Genomic DNA, 22,131 nt, shown 5'->3' with positions numbered 1-22,131 from the left:
GCAAGTTTTCTCAAAGAAGACGAACGCTGTTCATGTTTCTTGACCTGACATTCCAGTTCATCTCAAAGATGTCCAATTATTCTTGGTAGAGTAATGTAGCTTCAATGTAGTCCATTATTGTAGGCCACCAGCAACCAGATAGAAGGGGCTGTATTGCTCCTTGGGGTCCTCACTCACATACAGCACCACTTACAGCTTTCATTTATAATCTCTTCAAGTCAATGGTAGTTTTGTAGATTCTAGTTTCAGATAATTAATTATATTAATTTCTGTGTGGTGCGAAATAGGATTGAGTGCTTGATAGTTTTGGAATGAAGCGCAAGCTTCAAGACTTCATGATGTGATCTACTGATATGCCTCTGTGGTATATTAAAACATACTCTATAAGTGGATTTTCACCATAAGAGACACAGCAATCAGCATGGTCATATTGATCGGGAGGGTGAAGGTAGTGACTGAGATTGAAATCCCCGCCTCCCAGCGAGATTGCTCTGATTGGTTCAGGAGCGCTGGCTCCGCCAATCAGAGCCGGCGCTCAATGTACCAATGAATGGCTGTGATTGGTGCATCCAGCACTGGCTGTGATTGGCTAAGCCTGCTGACACTCAGCCGGCTCAGCTAATCAGAGCAATCTCTTGCTGGAGGCAGAGATTTCAATCCCCGTCATGAGGAAAAGTTCCTCTGTCGGAGATGACAAGTGCTGGGAGCTCCGGAGAGCAGTGGCAGAGACCCGGAGAATGCCAGCTAAGCGAGTATTTTTTTTTTCAGCATCCTTGGCAGTGTTTTCAGCTGTACTGAAAATGCAGCCAAAGTGTTGTCAAAAATGCATGACAGCACTACTGAAACCGCAGTAAACGCAGTGTTGGAAAACGCTGCGTTTCTGCAAACGCCTATGTGAGAGAGGCCAGATTTTTTTTTCTTAAATCTTTGTTTTTACCGTGCTGTCGCTAGGTGATGACGTGGGTACCCGCGCCCTATTCACAATGTCAATTGTGGATAGGCCACGGATCAGACATCTTCCATTGACTTCAATAGAAGTCGTCTGTGTGGATCCTGCTGAAAGGTAGAGCAGGCTGCGATTTTATTTCTGCTAACGGAAAATGCAATGTTCTATTCTTTCACATGGTGCGGAGTGCTGCGGATCGTCCGTGCAGGTGGTGATTGCATATTCCGCAATTCAAATCCAGTTGTGTGAGACCGGCCTTAAGCAAACTGCATCTTGGAAAAAACACCATGCCACAAAGAACACTGTTTGTAGTGCATTTCATGTTGGCTTGAAGGTAATAACTGGCCGCAGCAGGGTTTTTTTTAGCAGAAAAAACCACGTGTAAAAATTCCCAAGAGAAAAGGCGCAAAAATGAATTTTTTCCGAAAAACGTTGTGTGAAACCACCCTGAGACTTCAGTTACATATGCTTCCTTGTGGCATTTTTAAAGGGGGTCTTGTAAGAAAAAAAAAATGCTTTTCATGTTTTTTAGACGAGCGGTTGTTAGGGATGGGGGTCATGTAGACATTGTCACTAGAGCAGGCCGCGTTTTGAAGGAAAGAATGGCGCTGATTCAGAATACAATCCAAAAGTCAGGAAAAATGTCAGGCAGAAAAAAATGCACTTTGTGAAGTTTTTGTTTTTCTGTCTTATTTGCCTGTTGTCTTACAGCTAACGTCGGGCTTTAGGGTTTATTTTAAAAAATGCATTAAAAAATACTGCAAACATTGGTCGAGTACACATCTTCGTGTATCATGAGAGTGGAGATCTTTGGATTTTACCTGGTTCACTATCTTTACTGGTAATATTACAAGCCAGTCACAGAAAGAAGACATATCTATTAAAAAAAAGCCATTACCAGCGACCATGCTTACTGATATACTGCTACAAAATCCAAGGGCTGGATGGACCCCACAGTATGTAGACGGGCACATGGCTGTATGGAGGAGCATTGCACAGGTACAATATACTGATGAACAACCACTGGCACACCTGCCATGTATTGGGGGGAGTAGTGTACTTGCACATAGATGAGGCATACAAGGGCTGACAAGTCCCACTGATTTGTGTAGTGCACCATGCAGGCTTACAACCTATTAATGGTGCCACATACAATTCAGCCTGGCAGGTTCCTCTGCATCTCAAAAGTGAACCACACTGGCACTGCCACCCTGGTAACATCAGCACAACAATATTAGCATGCAGGATACAGGGTTACTGAAGCATCTAGTGTGCCCGTGTTATCCCTGCTCTCCCATTCTATAAGGACCTTGGGATGAGTGAATTAACTGCCAAACCTAATATAAATTCTGTACTATCGGAAAGTTCTAATAGAGGCAAGACCTCTTCTTCTGAATCTCGTGCGGTGTCAGGCATCCAGAGCATTGGTGCGGCTGATTACGGTCCTTAACTAAAGCGTATTAATGTACAATAATAATCTATATTATTATGGAGATCTCATTTACATAACACGTTTATTCATTGTGTAAGTAAACACATTAGACTATCTTCTTGTACCGATCGGCGTTCCAGCATTTAGCATAGCCTCGGGCTGCTTTCACAATTCTAATGTCAGTAGGTGAAGACAGACCGTCCCCCGTCTGCTGAGCGCCTGTCACACGGCGTCCTCCGCTGCACTACGTTTCCACAGTATCTTATTTTTGGTGTAATTCCTTTGGCCCACGAAGGAGATTATTCTGAGGCCCAGGCTTCATCTATACGGAACAAGTCCACTTGTTATAATGTTTGTTATTACCCTTTGATAATCAGCTGATGAGAGAGAGATCCAACGCAATGAGTGGTAGAAAAACAGAAATTAAAAAATAGATTTTATTTCAAAATATTAAAAATACTTTCTATTATGAAAAAGACCACATTACATCAGAAATATATTGAATCTGCTGACGTGTTTCTGGTGCAAACCAGCACTCTTATGGCTCATGTCCACGGGCATGTGGGTAAAACGCTGCGTGTTGGCTACAGCGTTTTTACCAGTCTGTGTGATGCTGGCTCTGCCGGCAGAAACCGCGAATGGACAGCGAGTGTACTGCGCATGACTGCATATCTCATGCATGCAGTCATGCACAGTGTGACTTTGGCGCTTTTTTTTTAAATTCCCCGCTCTGTTTCATAGCGGGGTTATGTATGAATCACTGCCCATACGCAATGTATTGCATATGGACAGCATTGCATATGCTGGCCATAGAAAAGAATAGGGCTCACGCTGCGTGGTACACCGAGAAATAGAGCATTGTGCGATCTATTACTCGTGCGTATACAGATGCAGTATCTACATGCTCATGTGAATGGATCAGTGAAAGTCCATTTACTTGAATCCATTCACCATGTGCGTAAAATGCGATGAAAACACATTCGTGGACATGAGCCCTAAGTCATAGCTACAACAAGAGGGCATGCTTTACTACTTGAGGAAAGAAGGTTTTTACACCAACATCATAGGGGATTCTTTACTGTAAGAGACTATGGAACTCTCTGCCAGAAGAGCTTTTCACGGTGAATTCACAAAGGTGCTTTCACATGAGAGGATTGCTTCTTCAATACGTATTGCAGGACGAGGTAAATACTGCAGCAAAATCCACAGCCTCCGTGTAAATTTTGATGCAGAATTGAAAATAGGTTAAGATTGACAGATCTAGTGATCATTTTGTACTTTATCAGCTTCATTTACATGTAAATGAGCTTCCAGCAGCTGTTTGCAAATCCCAGCATGTGGTCTGGACATGGACTCATTGTCTTCTCATGGGCTGTCAGCTGAATAAAATGTAATCAGCTGCTTCTGTGGAGAACACAGCATGCGGTCCCTGCTAGCTCTCTCCGGTTGAACAATGGATTTTATGCTCACCTAAAAATTATCGCCGAAGAGTGAAAGATGGAAGCATTTACACGCAACCATTATCACTCAAAAGCCATAACTTGAACAAATTTTGGGCGATAATCATTGCATGTAAATGGGGCTTAACCGTGCTCCCTTATGGAGTATTCCGATGCGAGTGCCTATGCGGGACTGTAGGGTTAATACCACAATTGTAGAGGCATCCCCATGCAAATCTATAAGTATAGATAGGCAGCTTTACATTACTCTGTTTTGTACAGTCGATAGACAGACTGCAAGATATTGTAATCTCCATGATTCAGGTCAACAGTGGCCAATGTTCACTCTCTGCAGCTTTGTATTTGTATGACTGCAACATTGAAGCTGCTAAACAAAGACATTTCCAATAAACAATATACATTGTATTCACGGTCTTTTGGAGAATACATGTTATTTCTATGGCAACTGTCTGTCATTTCAGTCTGCTAACCTTCAGGCATAAGGACCGCCGCCAATTCAACAGGACTGCAGGCTACACAGCAGTATTTGTCATATTAACCATCCTAATTTTCCTGCATTTCTATGAAAAGCTAATAAATGGCTTAGAAGCAGCCTGATGAATCTGCTGGTAATGGTCCAAATTGTGAACTAATCAGTCACCGCTACTCGTCGCTCATGAAACATTCATGAATCTCCATATCATTAATGAAAACAAAGAAAGGACTAATTCTACTTTGAGAATGATAAACCTGGAGAGAACACGGCCAACATCCTTCCTGCAAGGCTGCTGGACGCGTCTCCGAAACCACAATTCATCTCTCAGCGTGAATTCCCTCCCTGTGCCAGTATGAAAACGCTCATTCACTCGTTCCGAGAATGTAATAACCGTGAAAGTTCCAGGCCAAGTCGACGCGGAAAGAGTTAACTTCGAGGCAAGAAATGGCATTCCAGTTGGCAGCGCCATTGCACCAACATGTCTGGTTTAGGATGAATGAAGGATAATTATATCGGTCACCAATGATTATAGACCTCCAGAGTCAAAAAAGAAAAGTGACGCTGCTTTAGTTAATCACTATTGGCAGGATTATTGTTCGCGCTGATGTCTTTTGTGCATCCGTCTAGCGCTCCGATATGTGGATTGAATTTGAATATTTCATATTTTAACAAACCTGTCTTGGGAGACTTACAGAGCCTCATTGGAAGAAGTCAGTGCACTGCTTGGTCTGGCTGATATTCTGAAAGCTAATCTCGTCTCGCTGTCAGAAGAACTGTCAGCTGTGTTTATCTTGGTAAGCAGGCCGAATAATGAAACTCAATCAGGCCTTCCAATATACACAGTACTTGAGTGGGTGCACAGATGTGAATATACAAATAACAGGCTTCTTATGGTACATTCATTCTATGCCCCAGCAGTTAATGAGCACTCCAAGTACAGCCATTTGCCGGAAGTGTGGCCGGCCATTGCCTGGCGTTGGTTTGCATCTACTGTGCCTGCAACCTGACATCAATGACTAGCCAATAAACTTTGCAGGTATGTGTGCGCTTCAGTAACCGTGAAAAATAAGCAAGTGAACAAGCATCGCTCCGTATAAATGCACACAAACGGCAGTCGTTCATTCTCTTTAGCCATTTGTTCTACTTTTGGGATATCGGGTCACCATGAAAGTGATTACCAGCTGGGGTGCTGCGGTTCACTCAGCTGGTATTCACTCAGTGGCAGTGCAACGTGTGCACAAACTGACGGCAGTGTGTACACCTGGTATCCTCATCCTCTGACCTCTCCTCCTTGGTACCGCATGAGAAGGGAAAAGGAGTATGGGTGCACGCACTTCCGCCCGCAGCAGCGCCAAGCAGCGGAGGAGGTAAGTATATCAGTTTCAGGGGGGCGCTATTACTACTGGGGCTACTCTGGTGGTCACTATTACTTCTGTTATAACAGCCCCAGTAGTACCGGTAATAGTATTACTACTGAGGCCACTGCGGAGGTTACTATTACTACTGGGGCCCATATAGGAGACACTATTACTACTAAGGCCACTCTGCATGTGACAGCATGCCTCAAGCTGACTTAGGCCTCTTTCTCACAGCTGTGAAAATCGCACGAGATATGTGCATTGTGAGATGCACGAATCTCGCATGAATATGAACCCCATTCTTTTGAATAAGGTCATATACATGAGCGATCTTTTTCCCGCATCACGGTGCTGGAAGAAATCATGGCACGTCCTATCTTTGGGCGTTCACTTGGAACGGCATGCGATGTGCACTCGAGAAATGGGAAACACTGACCGATCCTCCAACGTGGCTTTCAGGCCCTCCAGAGGATCGCAACCTCACCAAAGTGATGTGAGGCTTTTTTAGAGAGAGTTTTATGGCCCGATATCACGCTCGACCTCAGAATTCAGGTTTGATTGCCATTTTGGCACATAATAAAGAAGTGGGTTTTGGGTTGCAGTTTGGGCACTTCGTCTGTTCTAGAGGAAAATGCCTCCATAATTTGACATTTGCTACAACATATTACAGTTTTTTCTCTGTTGGATTTATACTGAATTAGATAGAAAAATCTGCTATATAAAAGGGGTATTAGTGTATCTTGACGCCACCAGGAAATTCTGGTGGAATCAACTTTGACAGGGGGTTGATTCCCCCTGATGCTGATTGGCTGGAGAACTGGGTTGTCTACAGGTCCTTGGAGCCCAGTAAGAAGGTTGTTTTATCTGCAATCCAGCCCGGCCTGCAGTTGAAAGCCCCTTCCCCTCCGGCGTGGCAGAAGGCGGCACCCCACTGTGTGTGGAAGCGCACAGCGAGATCGCCATGAGGGAGCGCAGAGTGCCTTGAAGCAGCTTTGCATATGGAGCCGCTGAAGCCGCTCCCTCCATGCCGCAGTAGTATCTTCAACATACCGCTCGGCTGCAGGGAGGACACAGCGATAGCCTTCCAGAAAGTGACAGAGGACGTCCATCCACAGCAGCAGTACAGCGCAAAGCTACGCGTGCTGAGATGCATCCCTGCACTTTACAAGCGCAGCGGTACGTCGGGAGTAGGGAGGGACGAGCAAAATAACTCTGCTTGGCTGTGAGGGACCACCACTGCCGCGGAACAGAGCTGACAGCCGGCGCCTGGGACGGATCCGTGCGGCGGGGGCCGGGACAGGGGGCGAGGCGTCGGCTGCCTAGGAGGCATGGCTTTTATGGCATGCGGGACAGAGCACAGACACTGCAGCGTCTGCATTGATTTCTGGCAGAGGGGCTTTGGTATAGGCTCAAGGTTACTATTCCTCTTAGCCTTGCATTAACACCTAATAATGTAAGCCTAAGAACAATAGTAACCCCTTAGCGTAAGCCAGCACCACTGCCAGAAATCTATGCACACTGTACTGCTAGGACCTTCGTCCCTTGACCCTATCAGGAGCTGGGGGTGTGAGAAGGGCGTTCCTGTCAAACCCCTAGCTTCTGGTGGCGTCAAGATACACCAATACCTATAAAGGGTATATTAGGGCCTATAGACAGCTGATGCTGCTGTATTATGGCTCAGCACAGTTTGGATATTATGGGGATTCGTAAAACACTTGTGCTTTTGACCTACAACCACACTTTTGCAACCAGAACCAAATTGACAAGTACTGAAGTTCTGTAACCGTGTCCCCGTCCATATCACAGCAGACAAGAGTATAAGGCGAGTGATACACGGTACTGAGTGCTGTTCTGGCTAAACAAAGTAAAACCTCTTTGCTGAACTTAAAAAAATATATATTAGTAACTTGCATATAGTCGTTTCCTACACACTTTTACAATATACATAAAACCACAAACCCCTTTAACCATCTTATGGTTTCATCTAAGTATTCATTTCCTTGCTTTGCAACATGCGACTCCACAAGTTCCGCAGGCCAGTAGTTCCTTCCCACAGGTGGACATACTGTTATGACCCACTTGCGGCATTCTAACTGAATGGTGCCAGAAAACCTCTCTACAAAAACAAGCCATCATATACCAATATTGACATAAAGATAAAAGAGTTATGTGTTTGGAATGTAGCCGCGCAAAAGTTCTTATTTTTTTCATAAAACATGTTTTTGTTTACCAAAAGTACTAAAACTAAATTATATAAATTTTAATGGCTGAATCGTACCGACCCATAGAATAATGTTAATATATATATAACCCATGGTCCATGGCTTAGAAAAATGGAGGAATTTCAGGTGTTTTTTCATTTAGTAAATTAATCAATAAATTATATATATTCCAAAAAGGTGCCACTAAAAACTACAATTCGTCCCGCCAAATACAAACTTTGTGGATTGAGTAATAAAAAAATGCATAGCTTTTGGAATTTGGCAGCAGCAATATGAAAAAGATAGAAAAACGCATGCTCCTCAATAGGCCTCCAAAGATCAGATGCTAAAGGACTGAAGATACAAACTATCATGACATGCGGGGCTTTAATCTCACAAAATCTGGAGAGCTACAGGTTGCAGATCACTGATTTAAATGGATAGTCATATATACGTCTATTATCCTGCATCGACACTGACATTGGTCTTTAGAACAGAAGAGAGAATAAAAAATGTGCAGATTAACAGAGTAGCAGGTAATTAGTGAGCAGAGGTACAACAGCTCCAGGAGTAGCTGCACCTAGTGAGTCTGCACAGTGAGAGGGAAAGAGTGGTTGTGTGAGGGCTCTTTTACCCCGGGCGATTATAGTTCAGGTAAGCGCTGAATCGTGCAGAACTATACGATATCGTTCAGTGTAAAAACACTATCAAGTGGTTGTTCTCGAAAAAATTTAAACCCACAATTGCAAAGCAGCAGTGCTTACAACTGAGCCAAACCACCTTTTTCTTCTCCCTTCTCTATGGGAGTAGAAGATGGAGAAGAACAAGGATAATAAACACAAAGGGATCATACAAACTGCATGCAGATGTTGTCCATAATCAGCCAAATCATAGCGCTGCAAGGCAACAGAATTAGCAATTGAGCCACAATGCTTCTTCCTCCTTTTTTTCCCTTCTTCCATCTCATTCTCCTCCTTCTTATGCTTCTCCTTCTTCACTTTCTATTTCTCCTTCTCCACTAAAGGAAGAGCAAGCATGGTGGCTCAGTTACAGTATTAGCACTGTTGCCTTGCAGTGCTGGGGTCCTAAAGTGCAAATCTGTCCAAAAACAACATCTGCGTGGACTTTTTATGCTTTCTGGCTTCTCCTCTGAAAAAAGAACAAGCATGGTGGCTCAGATGTTAGCACCGCTGCCATGCAGTGCTTGAGTTCTAGGTTCAAATCTAACCAAGGGCAACTTCAGGGTGCTTTTTTATGTTCACTTTTTGTTCTTGTTGCTCTTATCCTCCTCTGGAATAAAACAGACAAGTGTCGTCTCTCAGTTCTTAGCACTGCTGCTTTACAGTGTTGAAGTTACAGGTTTAAATCTGTTGAAGGGCAATATCTGGATGTTGTTTTTTAAATGTCCTCTTTGTGTTTATTTTTCCTGTTCTTCTATTTCTTTCCATCAGATAGAACAGTTGTGGGGGCTCAGTTGCTGGCACTGCTGCCTTTCATTGCAGTTACCCAGATTGGTACTGCAGGTTAAGTCCCAATGACTTTAATAGAACTCAGCCTGCAGTACCAATTCGGGCCACTGCACAATGTACAATGCTGTCTACTTACCTCACCAATGCTCAAAATTCATCAGAGCAAGCATCGGCATCCCTGTTCCTACAACCAGGTCTGCATCATAACAGAGAACATGGAATCCCTTCAAATTACTTGTTCTGGGGGTGTAATAAGCCTCATAAATTGCAGGACTTTCTCAGAGACTGCATGTAAATGAAGCATATTATGGATTACCTGAAGCCAAAAATGAATATTTCATATAGTTCTAGAATACATTGCAATAAATGTGCCGTCCTTCCCTCCAAAGTCCAATATTTTCCTTCTAAAACTGTCAGTGTCTATTGATTCAAGACCAATGTGTGACAAAGTGTATCTCCTGGGCCTCCGCATTGATGTCTCAGTCTATCTCAGATTACCAGCCTACACCAGTGTGTTCCCTGGGCCCTCACCTACGTCAGGAGGATCTCCCATTGTATACACCGGACATACTGTATGCCGTAGAGCTGCAGCTCTCATTTATTGACTCTCACTGAATAAAAATGTATCCAATATTGTAGTTTCTTTTGTTTTTGTTTTGAAAATGTTTCTCTTTTGCAAAACACTACTACAGGATATGTATACTTTACATGTAGGATGTAAGAAGGCGTCATGTCCACCTGCACGCATGGATTCCATCTGCTGAATCCCGCAGTAGTATCCGTGCGTGCCCGCGGCCATGGAGAGGAAAAGACAGTTTCTTACCTCTCTGGATCCAGCGCGGATCTCCTCTGAGACAGCCGGATCTTCTTTCTTCAGCATGGCGGATGCGTCCTGATGAGCCAGTGACGTGCTGGACGTACGCGCAGTGCTTTCTTTTTTGTTTTTAAATCTGCTTTCCCGCGAATCTGCGGCACAGTCACAGTGACAGCTGCGGGTGTGCCGCCGGGGAAAGGGCTTCCATTGACTTCAATGGAAGCCATCCCTGCGGGTTCCGCAGGACAATGGAGTATGCTGCAATTTCTTACCGCATATACGATCCGGGAAAAAAAATCACATCTGCATGCTTTTACTTGCTGTGCGGATGCTTATGCACCCCTATGGGCGTCAAGAGGTACGGATCTCACACACATGAAAAACACGCGTGGATTTTATAATTAAATCGGCTTATGGAAATTGGGCCTAAATGTATAATGGTGTTCAAAAGTGAACATACTTTTCTTCATAGTTTGCTGCTCAGTTTGCATCAATATATTTTTGCGTGATTCGATATACTTCAGTTGCAGAGAGGGATACAAACACAACCGCGACCCCACCTTTAGGCCTTGTTCACACTTGCACTTTCTTTTCCCTGGTTTTACTATGTCATAGGAGCTGATTAATGGGAAACATAGAAGCGCTTGATCTGACCAGACACTAATAGGGTCCATTGGAACCAATTCACTATAAGGGGGTCGTAAGTAGAGATGAGCGAGCGTACTCGCTAAGGCAAACTACTCGAGCGAGTAGTGCCTTATTCGAGTACCTGCCCGCTCCGTTCCTCCCCGCTCTCCCCCGCCGCTCCCCTTCCGGCACCCGAATCTTTAAAGACGAGCGGGCAGGTACTTGAATAAGGCACTACTTGCTCGAGTAGTTTGCCTTAGCGAGTATGCTCGCTCATCTCTAGTCGGAAGGCTTCCGGCATGCTAGCATTTTCTAACATGAAGTATCTCAGTGCTACTGTATCTGGGATCTTGTGCTGGATCTGCGCTGGAGGCTCTGAATAGAGATGCAGATGTGATCAAGACCTTAACCCTTTCCAATCCAATTTGCATCCTGGTTTTCCTAGGGGGCTTACTCTTTTTCTGTCATTATACAATGGCGCTATATGCTGGCTAAAGACAGTACTGCAGGAGGTGACATGTTGGATAGGCTCCGACAGCAGAGAGGCTGGGAATATACAGTAAGAGAACCCCGGCGGACGTCTACCAACATCAGAGTTGTACAGCCTTAAATTATAATTAGACGTCAGACAGTGGATTGAAAAGAGTTAATCTTAGTGCAGTAAAGATATTTCAGCTTGAATAGACTTCAAAAATAACAAATATTTCCTTTTATTTCTTTACCTGTAGACAGTGGGGAAAAAAATTCCAGCAGTGATGACATCACAAGAATCCCTGAAGATGGAGTCGGAAAACAAATCAAAAAGTAAGTTTTCTTCTGTACACAATGATTGCAGTTTTAGTTTGTAATCATTTCCTTCATCTTGTCCAACCATGTAGAACATCCCATCGCGGACAACTTACCTGCTACATCTGCTTTGCAGTGCCCATATATACATGCCATACAGTTACCCCTTAGGGACCGTAGTCCTAATAAGTTTCCTGCTCGCATATCAGGCCTGTCTCCCTAGGCTTGGGGCCTCTTCCTTCCTTCCTATTGAGCTAAGGTCATGGTGCTGGTGTGCGTCTGAAAATCTGGTCATTTCAATATCCGCATAGACAAAAAGTACCCAGCCTGGGTTTACTAGTAAGGGAATACATACTCCTCTTATACCACCTCCATGGATACACCAATACTTGGCACTACTTATATCCCTGTGGATGATTTTTATAGAGTATGACGTGGGGTGCTTCCCTTTACAGTTTAATTATCCTGGGCTATTTAACATGCATCGGTACAATATAGAGTTTTATCAATTCACGTTGCCTCTACCCTGTGAACGTTGTAGTCACACAAATAGGTGGCAACAGTGATATAACAAGTAAAGGATAACTACGGCATCTTAAAGAATCCCTGCACTGTCACCCCGGAGCGCTCCTTCTTTGTTGGCCACTTTCATCTCCTTCCGACAGCTGAAGGCGGTCCCATATAGCCCTTATATAGCAGTATATAAGTGAACCATACCCAGTTATCAGATTGAAGTTGCTTTATTCTGCCAGGAGTCCTCAGGGTTGTGATTTTCAGTCTTAAGACAAATTTACACGGAGCGATGATCGCTCAAACGACATAAACTATTAAGTAGCTACTCAGTTACTTAAGAGCAATTTAGTGTGCAAATGAAGCCTTAGCTGAATGCAGTTAGCCTGAGGGCTCTTATCTGCTTTCAGTTCCTTTGTTCTCTGACGGGAAACAATGCTATCAGCACTACCTGCGGAGAACTGCTGATAAGGCTGACTGACGATTTTTAGGTTGGACTGAGTTTAACTATCAGCTAGCAGTGCCCGAAAAGTGCACAATGGGCGCACATTTAGACGCAACGATTATCGCTCAAACGATTGCTTTTTAGTAGTTTTTGAGCAATCATCGCTCCGTGTAAATGGGCCTTTAGGAAGGGCTCTCATCCACAACAAGTAACTTATCTGTGACAGCAACCTGTATAGACATTCCCTGCAGATGCACATTTACAGCCATTCACAGGCATGGAGGGAGCTCAGGATTGAGGGGAAATAACATTTTAGAGTGACTTGGTGGGAAATAACTATCATTTACTATGCAATCGTTTTTCATTAGAGCTTTCACAGTGCTGGCCGTAAATGTCATTCCTTTCCATTTTCTTCCGCCTTCGTTTAAAAGGAGCTGATGTTACAATTTGATTTCCTTCAGAGTGATAGAGCTTGTGTCCTATGTGCTGAGCATAAGCAATGGGCTGCTAGACCCCCTCTACTTTTAGGAAGTACTTTGCATTGTTGCTATATACCGTAGTGAGTGTTTGCATATAGTGCATGGGCTTACATGAATATTTTGGCAGATAGGAGAATTACAGGGGTGACTTACATGGTAGGGAACTATTCACTGTCTGTCTATCATCTGCACTAAAATAATTTCACTACCAGCTTAACACCCAGAGAGTGTTGGCATGAATGTCATTTCTGGAGGAGGACGTCACACTTGGCAAGCTCCACTCCCTTATTATATGTGTGACCGGAAGGAGCTCCACCTAATGCAGCCTATAAATGCCCTTCCCTTTCAAGTTCTTCTTGCTGGCCCGGAGTAGAAGAGTCTGTCTCCGGCTCCGTCCTCCTAGACTGCTATATATTTTGGGATACGTCTTCAAATGAATGTCTGTCCATTTCACAATAACACTCACAAAACCAGTTTGCGGTCTTATTTATAGCACTTTATAGTGTATTGTTTCATCAACCAATCAAGCTACCATTGTATTGTTCAATATCATCCAGCCACAGAGTCACGCAAGCGTGTGGAATCTTATAAGGAGGCTATTGTTTGTACCAAATCACGGGGAAGCCATGACAGCCTTCCTCAGGTGGGCATTGACGGCTCGAGCGATTAATATGTGGCCAAGCTGAAATTAGACATATGGCCACTGCATGCGTGGCCTAAAGGTGTTTATATGTCGTGGATGGCTGAATTAGGGCTTATTTAAAGGCCGTAAAAAATTGTGCGCGTTCTGTGCCTTTCCAAGATGCACAGAACTTGCACGATGTAGTCAGCCATTGTTTTCAATGACGCATGTCCTACTTTTGCTTGGAAATAGAACATGTAACATCTCGCACATCGCACCACACATGGACAGGGTGTCCGAGTGCTGTGCATATGAATGTCAAGTGCAACTTGCTGTTAAATACGGACTTAGGCTGCCTGTCTACGGGCGAATTTTCATTGCGTTCCCCGCTGCAATAATCCGGCCGTGGGGAATGAAGTGAACGCTTTCCATAGCGTTGCTATGGAAAGCGCAGCCCGCCTGTCCACGAGCGTTGCTATGGAAAGCGCAGCCCCCCTGTCCACGAGCGTTGCTATGGAAAGCGCAGCCCCCCTGTCCACGAGCGTTGCTATGGAAAGCGCAGCCCCCTGTCCACGAGCATTGCTATGGAAAGCGCAGCCCCCCTGTCCACGAGTGTTGCTATGGAAAGCGCAGCCCCCCTGTCCACGAGCGGGGGGGCTCGATTTGCCGCGATTCTCCGCGGTGAGCCTATCTGTCAGATACGTCAGCTGTCTCCTGCTCTCCGGTGGCAGAGATCCGCCGCGGGATATCGCTACGCCCGTTAACAGGCAGCTGTAGTAGGATTTAGGACCGATATCCTTAGAAGACTTTGCCAAAATTCAACTTTTGCTTAGCAGCATTGATACAGTATGTAACCCCTTTAAATAGGGAGTATGCTGATATAGTAAGTGTAGTTTAGGTAGGGCACCCTCCACAGGTGTAGGCTCACTTTAAGAAGCTCTATAAAATACTTATATATTAAGCACGCTCTCCGTCTTCTTTATACGATGGCACTACACAGACATTAATACTCATTTACGCAATGGACAATTATTGTTGTGATTTACTAATTTCCGAATGACTATAGCTATTATTGGCCAGCATAAATTTAGAAAAACAGCATCAATAAACCATAAGAGAATAGTTTATTAATGATCAATCCTGTTATTATTTTGCATTCACGCAGGGCATTGCTGCCTAGTGAACATATTTAGCTATGGGCATTGCTGGGCAGCAGTGACACTCCTAACCCAGCAGCAGCAATGCAAGTACTGATGGAAATGTCCCGTCAAATACTCAGGAGCAGCGCTTTAAAAGACCAGTTGTCATTGTTTGCCAAAAGAGCCTTCAAGGGTTGTCCAGTTGTAAACTATTGATGGCGAATCCTCAGGATGGGTCATCAATAGAAGAGCGGCAAAGGCCTGGAAAACAGCTGATTAGCAGTGACCCCCTGCAACAGACTACCGCCAGTATCCTGCTGATAACCTATCCTGAGGATAGGTCATCAATGGATTGTGTGAGGTACTGAGGGTTCCGCTATTATGCCTAGTGGGGCTAGAGGAAGTTCATCTCCCACTGTTTGAGACATGGAAGTCCAGGGTTGCAATGTAATCTCCAGCAAGTAGTTGCAGAAGATGTTTTCTTTAAAAGTCTTTGCGCCTGGATTTTTGGAATGCATGGCAAATCCTGTTCACACGTGGAAGAAAAAAAATGCTGCGGATCTTTTGCTGTAACTCTAAACTGCAGTTTTGCTGCAGATCCGCAACAAATCCACAGCATTTCCGCAACATGTAAATGTACCCTAAAGGGGTTGTGGCACAAGAGCAGGTTATCCTCTATCCAATCCTGCTAATTAGGGGGGTTCAATCGCTGAGACCCCCTTGATCCCAAGAACAGGGAACCTAAAGGTCCTTCCATAGATGGAGCGGTGGTCAAGTATGCGCACTGTTGCTGAATTAATTGCAGTGTGACTGTAAGAAATAAACTTCCTACATTGTGTTCCTATAGAAGTAACTCATGAAATCGCAGTGCCGGTGGGATCTGTTACCAAAGGATGAATGTTGTGTTCATTTACGGTGCAAAGGTTACCCAAAGGATGAACTGACATGAATACTTTTGAGTAAATTTCTATATTCTTAGACATTAGTTTGTACATTTTGCACCTCTGGTAGCTGATATAATTTTTATACTTTTGAACAGAACAGGACAGTACATACACCACGTCTGGCCACCTGCACAGACATACAACACAAGTCACTGTTCACACCTACACACAAGGCTATGCATACCACACCGAACAGGAACCCCATCCAGAGCTCACATGCATACCAATGGCAAACTATAATTAGTCCAAGTGTCCTCATACCAAGGGAAAAGAGAGTCAGCCATGGTACTGAACAAACACAGACTAGTGTCAGGAAACACCCATCTGACACACACATAAGACGTCTAGAGGTCGCACCTGTCAAAGAGAAGAGAGGGTCTGCATATGACGCAAACGAGGACTACAGGTGTCCAGACCATCCTCAGGGAAAGTGAGAGAGAGACACAACAGACCAGACATGCACAACACAACTCAGAGTGAGATTAACACAGAGTGCATCAACAGAGTAAAATGAATAAAAGGACCAGCATCTTCTACCAAGAGATGCTGGTATTTATATGCAGCAGACCAGAGGGGATTGGCTGGTGGAGAATACCACATCCAGCTAGCTGAATTAACGCTCACTTGTGAAGCTGTGCTCATGGAAACCTGTAGAACCACAGGTCCCAGACGCACAACCTAACAATAATGTCTCCTGTAATAGTAGCCGTAATGTCCCCCGTAGGGATCATAATACCCTCTGTAGTAATTATAATATCCCCTGTAGTTGCCATAATGTCCCCAGTAATAGTAGCCATAACATCCCCTGTAGTAATCATAATGTCCCCTGTAATAGTAGCCATAATACCCCCATAGTGATCATAATATCCCCTGTAGTATTTATAATGTCCCCCGTAATAGTAGCCGTAATGTCCCCTGTAATAGTAGCCATAACGCCCACCATAGTAATGATAATATCTCCTGTAGTAATCATAATGCCCCTGTAATAGTAGCCATAATGCCCCCATAGTAATGATAATATCTCCTGTAGTAATTATAATGTCCCCTGTAATAGTAGCCATAATGCCCCCATAGTGATCATAATATCCCCTGTAGTATTCATACTGTCCTCTGTAATAGTAGCCATAATGTCCCTTGTAATAGTAGCCATAATGCCCCTGTAATAGTAGCCATAATGCCCCTGTAATAGTAGCCATACTGTCCCCTGTAATAGTAGCCATAATGTCCCTTGTAATAATAGTCCTATAATCCCCTGTAATAGTAGCCATAATGCCCCCCATAGTAATGATAATATCTCCTGTAGTAATTATAATGTCCCCTGTAATAGTAGCCATAATGCCCCCATAGTGATCAGAATATCCCCTGTAGTTTTCATACTGTCCCCTGTAATAGTAGCCATAACATCCCCTGTAGTAATTATAATGCCCCCTGTAATAGTAGCCATAATGTCCCCTGTAATAGCAGGCATGCTGTGTGTTCCCTGTAGTAGCCATAATGTCCCCTGTAGTAGTAGCCATAGTGTTTCCTGTACTGGCCATAATGTCCCCTGCAATAGCAGCCATATTGTCCCCCTTATTAAAATAATAAAGTCACTCACCTTCCCCATGGTTTCACGGTGCCTTCCGTCGTCCACTTTGCCTCTTCTGGCCAGCATCCTGCGTAGTGACATCGGCAATATGATGACCTCATCATGCCGCCTGCGTTACATAGAAGATGCTGGGCAGCGTTGCAGGGAGCCCAGCATAGGTTTTCTCACTGGCGCTGCCACTTTTAATTTTATCTGCATCCTAAAGACGCACATACAATGAACTTCACGCTGGCGTTCCACTGATCCCAGGCAGCAGCAAGGTCCACTGGGAATCTGCCCAATACCCGCCTGTTTGCAGGCAGCAGAATTGCCACCCCCTGCATTTGGGAAGGGTGCCGCCTGAATCAGAGTGCTCAACTTACCTCATAGACGCTCGTTACCAGTCTCCTACATGGCTTTAGCGTTGAGCAAAGCTGGAATATCAGGCTGTATGTGACCAACTTTAAGAGTCCAACTTTACCTATAACTTTACCTATAACTTTAAGAGACCAACTTTACATGGATCCATTATTATCGGTCAGGTAGTCACTTAGAATAGTTGCTGCAGCGTACGAGCGACAGTTTGAAGCTCTGATTGTTCATTAGTTGTTCGCCAACAGATTCGGTGGGAGATCTTCATGCAAATTCGTTCACAAGTCCTTCAAATATGAACAAATGTGATTTTTACTCCGGATGATTTTTGATGAACCAGTGACTATTTTTGGGTGAGATGAAGCGACTAGTGAGCGAGTTCTCACTTGTCACCCTGCTGGTGGCCGTGTGTTTACGCAGAATGGCTCTCGCTTGCATTGGACAGTAGTCGTCCCTTGTAGAGTTTGCCTACTAAAACCAATTGGCCGGAAGCTGTAAAGCTGATCATGTTTGAACTACTAGAATAACACCCTTGATATTGCAGATAGACTAAGGCTGCCTTCACATCTGCGCCGGAAGCTCCGCCACAAAACGCCAAAGGAAATAGCGCTGCATGCAGCGCTATTACTGCCGGTAAAATGGCATGCAGCTGAGCGGAAACCAAACGGACCCCATTATGGTCAATGGAACTCGTTTGGTGCTGTTCGGTTCCGTCATAAGACTGATCCGTACCGCTATGCCATTCCCCTTTCCTGCTCCCCAAACGGAGCAGGGAAATGGAACCCCCGACACAGATGTGAAGGCGGCCTCACTCAGTTCTACCATGTCATATATACTGTGACTTCCAGGCCTGGTGACCCGGATTTACCAGTTTGTCTATCTCACCCCTCTCTGGTTCCTGGTTAGATCCTTAATGTATAGGTGCCAACTCTGATCATCGCCCTGAGTTACAAGTATATGACGGCGACATCTTCGTGCAGTACCATCATCTCGCCTCGTTAATGGAGCGTGGGTGCAGAGTCTTTCTATACGAGACCTTTGGAAAATCTCATCACCAGCGTGTTGTGTTGTATGCCTGGCAGCAGTTTCATAATATTGGAATGAATGTATTCATGCGTACGCAGTTATTAATTATTGGCTTCTGCCAGCTTCCCTGATAACAGCCCATCCATTTGCATACTGATTACTGATGCTAAATAAATCATGTTTCCTTTTGTTTCCTAGCCAAGGAATATTGTAAAGTTCTCTTCCCATATGAAGCGCTCAATGAAGACGAATTGACAATCAGAGAAGGTGATATTGTGCTGGTTGTAAACAAGGTAATTTCCCAACATAACGGTCCCATGATACATTTATTCTGTCACTTCCAGATTGGAAATCTCAGGCCCATGGTTTTCATTAACAGATATTTTGATATTTTGATTGCTGTCTTGGGTAAATTACAAATAGCTTGAGCCTTATGGAGTAATATCTTACTAACCTTGTCAACGAAAGGTTCAACCGGGCTGTGACCATCAAGAAAGCTATTAGCAGAGACACGCAGAGTCCGTCTATGTGCTACCATACCATTTCTTCTTTATGGCACCACAGGGGGTGGACAAATATATGGAAATACCATACGAAATGCATGGGATTTTAATCATTAGCACTGAGCTGCCCTGTTGACCCTCGCTTGGCTGTTAACTTTCCCAACAAATTTGTGTTTACTTCACCTCTTACCTTGCTCTGCGTGGTTTTGGGGGCCAGCTGGTAACAGCAGCTGAGTGTCTCAAACCCCTGACCAATGAAGCCGTGTTACGTAAGTAGATGTTCACTTCTGCCCGGCAGCATCTGTGTCATATTACCTCTACCTAAAATCCGTCTCTACATGTCTTATTGAAACATGATTTATAATCTCATGTAACTTAAGGCATGCATGTTGTACAGTGTTTCCATATTTTTGTCCACCCCCCATATGTCATGGAGGTAGAGTATTACTTCTCTGTAATATGGCAAGCAAACGTAGGTACAGTAGTAGCAGATAGAAGTCTATGAGTGATATAGTACGGCTCTATACAACCTGGAGGTTCTTTGTAGTTATAATATGGTAGTGCGCATGAGCCCTTACGTTGAAGCTTGAAATATACACTGAATGGTCACTTTATTAGAGACCCTGACCCTTCCATGATTGGAGGTTCCATGTATGGAAATTAGATACATGAGAGTGTATAAAATTAAGTTTTCCGTGGAACAGTTTTTTGTGTGAATCCACATTAGAATGGGTAAATTGAGTGACCTAAGCGATGTGAACTATTCTCCTTAAATGGTGTTAGGAGTATACCGGGAATGATGTGATTGAGGAACAAACAGACTCCGGCGGGCAAAAGAACCCAAAAATTGGATTGCTGAGCAGTAGAAAAAAAGTTCCTGGTTATATAAATCCAGATTTCAGTTGCTGATAGGAGAGTCAGAATTTATTGCTGCCCAAGGTGCCAACGGGCTTGTGGGCATGGAGTAGTCCCAGTTCTATGGGGATGTTCTCTTGGGACATCCTGGGTCTCCTGATGCCTGTGAATGGATGCTGTGAAGAATTACTGTGGTTGTAAAGGTCAAAGGAGATCGATCGCGCTACTAAATGGGTGCTTATAAAAAAAAGTGGCCATTCAGTCTACATTTAGGCTGCCTGTCCACGGGCGATGATCCGCTTGTGATAAATCGCCCGTAGATCACACTATGAAAAGCTTTTCATAGGCCATCTATAGAAAGCGTAGCCCAATGTCCACAAGCGGAGAATAATAGCATTTTTCCGCTCGCGGGATTGAACGCGCAGCATGCTGCGATTTGCCATGATTCTCAGCGGTGAGCCTGTCAGTGCTCCCACCTCCTCCCACGCGGCAGAATAACTCTAGCGATATTCCGTCATGGCCGTGGACAGGCAGCCTTACTGTACACATTAGTTGTCATTCACATTAAATAGAACATTGTATAAAATTTGCTTCCTTTAAGGACACACAAAACTAAAAGCAACTTTTTACGTATCCCATTTTAGTTTTCTATAGAGCCAGCAGGTGGCGCTACACTAAGGTAGTCATAAACGATATTAAAGAATCTTTCTGGAGCAAAGTATGTATGAGAGCAGCACTCCAGGGGTTAAATAAAAGAATAAATCTTTATTGTGCCTACACAACGTTTCAACCCTCCATCCAAAGGTCTTTATCAAGTTCTTCAGAACTTGATAAAGACCCTTGGATGGAGGGTTGAAACGTTGTGTGGGCACAATAAAGATTTATTCTTTTATTTAACCCCTGGAGTACTTGATAAAGACCTTTGGATGGAGGGTTGAAACGTTGTGTGGGCACAATAAAGATTTATTCTTTTATTTAACCCCTGGAGTGCTGCTCTCATACATACTTTGCTGCTGAAATTGTGATCCAGGATCCAGGATCTTTGATGAGCGTGCACCAGCTGGTGAGGACTGTCTTCCCTGCATATTTGAAGGTGAAGTTTGTGCTGTGATCAGTGTTATATAAAGAATCTTTCTGGAGTGTAAAGTGAATTTGATATAGATACAAATGTAGAACTGTGTTATGTCATTCTCACCTGTTGGCGCTGGCAATGTAAACGGAGCGAGTTTTCATTCTGTGTAAATCTTTCCATCTATCTGTAAGGGTGAATGCCCTTGAACGGATTTCTACCGCGTTTCCCACGGCAGAAAACCGCGTGTGAATTTTTCGGCAATTAGGTTCTATTGGACCTAATAGCTTTCTGCCTGCCAATGCTCACATGCGGAATTCTACCCTGGGAAATAGATTGCGGCATGTTCTATTTGCCACAGATTTACGCCGCGGGAGTTCTCCATTAATATAGCATTAATGGAGACCGCGGAATTCCCTGGTCGCTCGCAGGCACTTCTTTGTTTAATATTGCGGTACTCCCGCAGCGTAAATCTGCGGGCGTATCCCGTGATGCTTGTGGTCATACCCCCGTATGCAGGGGCGTAGCTAAAGACTCATGGGCCCGGGTGCAAACGTTTATCTTGGGGCCCCCCAACTTCTCTTAACTCCTTAACGTAAAGGGGTAACTTGAAGCTCCTGGGCCCCAATGCAAAACCTGTAACAGGGCCCCCAACTATAATGCTTTATTCATAGTACTGGGCTTCCTATATGGAGAAGAGAGGCCTTATGGGCTCCCTAAGGCTCCTGGACCTGGGTGACACCGCATCCCCTATAGTTACGCCAGTGCCCGTATGTATAGTTGTTGGCAAGCTTCCATGTGCTATACATTTACCTTTGTTGAGCCTGTAGCTTCTCAGCATCACCTAGACAGACCCCCAATCTCTATATTCATCATCACGGATTTAGCAAGTTTCACCGTCCCTCAGTGTATTGTGTTGCAGGTATTACATGGATTCTTGTGTAATTTAACCATATGGCTGGGTATAGCAGAAGTGATTCTGTCTGTGTTGGCACATCATATCTGTGAATACTTAAAATAACAGAAATGCCA

At 44.3% G+C, this 22,131-nt stretch overlaps 1 protein-coding gene across 2 annotated transcripts in view; it reads left to right on the top strand.

The window, feature by feature from the left end:
• Positions 1-22,131, top strand: part of SH3KBP1 (SH3 domain containing kinase binding protein 1) — a 325,546-nt gene that overhangs the window by 235,952 nt on the left and 67,463 nt on the right. For both annotated transcript variants that reach the window (XM_066599837.1, XM_066599838.1), the window contains exons 7-8: positions 11,511-11,586; positions 18,871-18,965. In XM_066599837.1, coding sequence (XP_066455934.1) covers positions 11,511-11,586; positions 18,871-18,965 — 171 coding nt within the window. The remainder of the gene's footprint in view (positions 1-11,510; positions 11,587-18,870; positions 18,966-22,131) is intronic.

The sequence above is a fragment of the Eleutherodactylus coqui genome, chromosome 4, assembly GCF_035609145.1.
Source record: "Eleutherodactylus coqui strain aEleCoq1 chromosome 4, aEleCoq1.hap1, whole genome shotgun sequence".
Lineage (NCBI taxonomy): Eukaryota > Metazoa > Chordata > Amphibia > Anura > Eleutherodactylidae > Eleutherodactylus > Eleutherodactylus coqui.
Note: the sequence above shows the minus strand (reverse complement) of the source record. Positions and strands in the feature narration are given on the sequence as shown.